This window comes from Palaemon carinicauda, chromosome 12 (genome assembly GCF_036898095.1).
Source record: "Palaemon carinicauda isolate YSFRI2023 chromosome 12, ASM3689809v2, whole genome shotgun sequence".
Classification (NCBI taxonomy): Eukaryota; Metazoa; Arthropoda; class Malacostraca; order Decapoda; family Palaemonidae; genus Palaemon; species Palaemon carinicauda.
In genome coordinates this window covers 133,817,452-133,821,984 of record NC_090736.1, presented here as the reverse complement: position 1 = coordinate 133,821,984, position 4,533 = coordinate 133,817,452, and the positions used below count along the sequence as shown (strand labels likewise).

Genomic DNA, 4,533 nt, shown 5'->3' with positions numbered 1-4,533 from the left:
TGTACCCTATTGGAACCATCCTAGCCGGACTGGGGGGTTCGAGTTACGATATTCGATTTACGATATTCGAGTTACGATATTCGAGACAGCCTTGTTCAAGATTCGTATTTTCTTGTACGGTCTGCAACCTTACCATCCTTGCTTGCTAAGAGTTGGGGGAGCCTATAGATCCACCTGATAAGCCATCAGCAGCCATTTCCTGGCTCTCCCTGGTGCTAGCCTGGGTGGAGAGGGGGCTTGGGCGATGATCACATGTATATGTAGGTAGTAGGTTGGCCAGGGCACCAGCCACCCGTTGAGATACTACTGCTAGAGAGTTATGGGGTCCTTTGACTGGCCAGACTGTACTACATTGGATTCTTCTCTCTGGTTACGGTTCATTTTCACTTTGCCCACACATACACCGAATAGTCTGGGATATTCTTTACAGATTCTCCTCTGTCCTTATACACCTGACAACACTGAGATTACCAAACAATTCTTCTTAACCCAAGGGGTTAACTACTGCACTCTTAATTGTCCAGTGGCTACTTTCCTCTTGGTAAGGGTAGAAGAGACTCTTTAGCTATGGTGGGCAGCTCTTCTAGGAGAAAGAGACTCCAAAATCAAACCATTATTCTCTAGTCTTAGATAGTGCCATAGCCTCTGTACCATGGCCTTCTACTGTCTTGGGCTAGAGTTCTCTTGTTTGAGGGTGCGCTTGGGCACACTATTCTGTCTGGTTTCTATTTTTCTTGTTTTGATAAAGTTTTTATAGTTTATATAGGAAATATTTATTTAGATGATGTTGCTGTTCTTAAAATATTTCCTTTTTTCTTTTTTTTTCCTTTCCTCACTTGGCTATTTTCCCTGTTGAGGCCCCTGGGCTTATAGCATCCTGCTTTTCCAATTAGGGTTGTAGCTTAGTAAGTAATAATGATAATAATAATAATAGTGATAATAATAATAATATAATGATAATAATAATAATAATAATAATAATAATGATAATAATAATAATAATAATAATAATAATAATAATATATGGTCAGTCTCTGGGGCATTGTCACTCTCCCTTTCCTATGCCATTCATGAGTGACCTTTAAACCTTTATAGCATAAGTGGACGCTAAACCTTTGGGTTAATAGCACTCTTTACGACAAGACAAAAACAAACATCAGGTGACAGAGAGTAAAGTGTTAGAGACCTGCTCCAACGTTTCCTGTTTAACAACCAACGTTAAGTAAACACTGTTTTTCTTAAAGAAGGTAATGACATGCAAACATATCTTAGAGTGGTTTACAGTCTGAGTATCTTTCCCATCTTGTTTTTTTCCCTTCATGAAATGTCTTGTTTTTTTTCATGACAGCAATTTATTCTTTCATGAAATAGCCATGATTTATCTCACGGTTCCTTTCTCAATCATAGTTATTATTATTATTATTATTATTATTTGCTAAGCTACAACCCTAGCTGGAAAAGCAAAATGCTATAAGCCCAGGGGCCCCCAACAGGGAAAATAGCCCAGTAAGGAAAGGAAAGAAGGAAAAATAAAATATTTTAAGAAGAGTAACATTAAAATAAATATTTCCTATTTAAACTATGAAAACTTTAACAAAACAAGAGGAAGAGAAATTAAATAGAATAGTGTGCCTGATTGTACCCTCAAGCAAGAGAACTCTAACCCAAGACAGTGGAAAGGACCATGGTACAGAGGCTATGGCACTACCCAAGACTAGAGAACAATGGTTTGATTTTGGAGTGTCCTTCTCCTAGAAGAGCTGCTTACCATAGCTAAAGAGTCTCTTCTATCCTTACTAAGAGGAAAGTAGCCACAGAACAAATACAGTGCAGTAGTTAACCCCTTGAGCGAAGAAGAATTGTTTAGTAACCTCAGTGTTGTCAGGTGTGTGAGGACAGAGGAGAATCTGTTAAGAATAGGCCAGACTATTCGGCGTATGTGTAGGCAAAGAGAAAGAACCGTAACCAAAGAGAAGGATCCAACGTAGTACTGTCTGGCCAGTCAAAGGACCCCATAACTCTCTGGCGGTAGTATTTCAACGGGCGGCTGGTGCCTTGGCCAACCTACTTTCATTTGATGGAATGAAATGTGGAAGGATAAATAGTTTGAACTACATAAGTTTAAACTTTTGCATATTGGTTTTTTTTCTTTTTTTTATTGAACAGGTTGAAATAAGTCTCGTTCTATAATTTATATATGACTTCTATTTCAAAGTTATCACTGATCTTTAAATATTTCAGTTTTTCTATTCATTACCTATATATTCCTGGGCTGTTTTCCCTGTTGGAGCCCTTGGGCTTTTAGCATTCTGCTTTTCCAACTAGGGTTGTAGCTTAGCTAGTGATAATAGTAATAATAATAATAATAATAATGATAATAATAATAATAATAATAATAATAATAATAATAACATTTTTATTATTATTATTATTATTATTATTATTATTATTATTATTATTATTATTACAACAACAACAACAACAACAACAGTAACAACAATAATAATAATTATAATAATAATAACAATAAAAATAACAAAAATAATAATTAAAATAATAATAATAATAATAATAATAATAGTAATAATAATAATAATAAAATCGTAACAAAAATAATCAATTCAACTATATTAGTTACACATTTAGCTCTTTCAGGATTTCCGGGGACGAGATAAAGAAAAAAAATAATGAAAATAATAACCAGGACTCGTCTTGATGAAAGGAATCCAATCCTTTTGATGTGGCCTCTGTGTTGTGACGTCATCATACTTGCTTTTTGTGATGTCATCATACTTGCCTGGTGTGACGTCATCATACTTGCCTTTTGTGACGTCATCATACTTGCCTTTTGTGACGTCATCACACTTGCCTTTTGTGACGTCATCATACTTGTCTTTTGTGACGTTATCATACTTGTCTTTTGTGACGTCATCACACTGGCATGGTGTGACATCATCACACTGGCCTGGTGTGACGTCATCATTGGTAGTAACGTCATCACACTGGCCTGGTGTGACGTCATCATACTTGCCTTTTGTGACGTCATCAACTTGCCTGGTATGACGTCATCATACTTGCCTGGTGTGACGTTATCACACTGGCCTTTTGTGACATCATCATACTGGCCTGGTGTGACGTCATCGCACTGGCCTGGTGTGACGTCATCGCGCTGGCCTGGTGTGACGTCATCGCACTGGCCTTTTGTGTCGTCATCATACTGTCCTGGTGTGTCGTCATCATACTGGCCTGGTAGTGAGGTCATCACACTTTCCTGGTCTGACGTCATCATGTCATCATTGGTAGTGACGTCATCATACTGGCCTGGTATGACGTCATCATCCTCCCGGGTATAAAATTGTTTAAAGTCTCCTTTCAAAGGAGATCTTCGCTCCGTTGTTAAAACGAATGTGTAGCTTTGACAAAGGATTCCTTCGGGGACTTCAAAGGGCGGAAAGGATGAAAATAACATGTTTTGACAAAGGAGTTTCTTTCTTGTGAATTATGTGGATGTTTTTGGATGTTGAGGATAACAGGTGGAGGAAAAAGACATGGATAAAGATGTTGACATAGCCTTTATCTTGGATTGCTTAATAGTATTGTAAGGGTGGATTGCATTTTGGCTTTATTATGAGTCTTAAAGAACGTACACACACATATATTAATATATATATATATATATTATATATTCATATACATATATATATATATATATATATATACAGTATATATATATATTTATATATATATATATATATACATATATATATGTATATATATATATATATATACACACATTTATTCAGATTGAAATATGAACGATAATTTAAAAGAAATATTTTATTTTATTTTAACTTGGGGTACTAGGTGAATATGACCGTATGGAATCATGAACTTCAATTGGGCAATAAATTTGAAATGATATGTATGTGACATTTTCACGACATTTGAAGTTCTCAAAACTTTAGCCCACAACTTCACTTAGCCGATAGAAAATTGAAATATGGGACGGAATGGTTAAAAAGGGTGAATGAATCTTTTTTTTAAATTGCTATAATAGCCTTAATTTTTGTCATAGAGAGGTCAGGTAGGTCTCATTCTCTTGGAAAATGCCTGAATTTTCTCTAAAAATTATAAAAAATATGAAAAAAAAAATTTTATAGCATTTTTTTTGCAAGGACGTACCGGTACGTCCCATGGGGGGTAAAGGGATGGCTTTTGTGAAACGTACCAGTGCGTCCTTTGGGGGTAAAAGGGTTAAATGAAAAAATGAAAGGATATAGAATTTTGTTTGGTCCGATGGTGCAGATTTGAACTAGCGTGAAACGTTATGATAAACAAATTTACTTTGAATTTTGATTTGAATATCTTTGAATTCAAGTTTTAAAAAGGGTGAATGAATCATGAATGAAATAATGGAAGAATATAGAATTTTGTTTGGGCCGATGGTGCAGATTTGAACTAACATGAAATGTTATGATTAACAAATTTACTTTGAATTTTGATTTGAATATCTTTGAATTCATCTTTTAAAAT

General features: G+C 35.3%; 1 protein-coding gene across 1 annotated transcript in view; it reads right to left on the bottom strand.

Moving 5' to 3' along the window:
• LOC137651061 (S-antigen protein-like) overlaps positions 1-3,469 on the bottom strand; it is a 13,435-nt gene extending 9,966 nt beyond the window's left edge. Inside the window, exons 1-2 of the mRNA XM_068384199.1 lie at positions 3,055-3,469; positions 2,702-2,965 (exon numbers count right to left, since the gene is read on the bottom strand). Of these exons, the coding sequence (XP_068240300.1) occupies positions 2,702-2,965; positions 3,055-3,469 (679 nt within the window). The remainder of the gene's footprint in view (positions 1-2,701; positions 2,966-3,054) is intronic.
• Between the last annotated feature and the right edge of the window lie 1,064 nt (positions 3,470-4,533).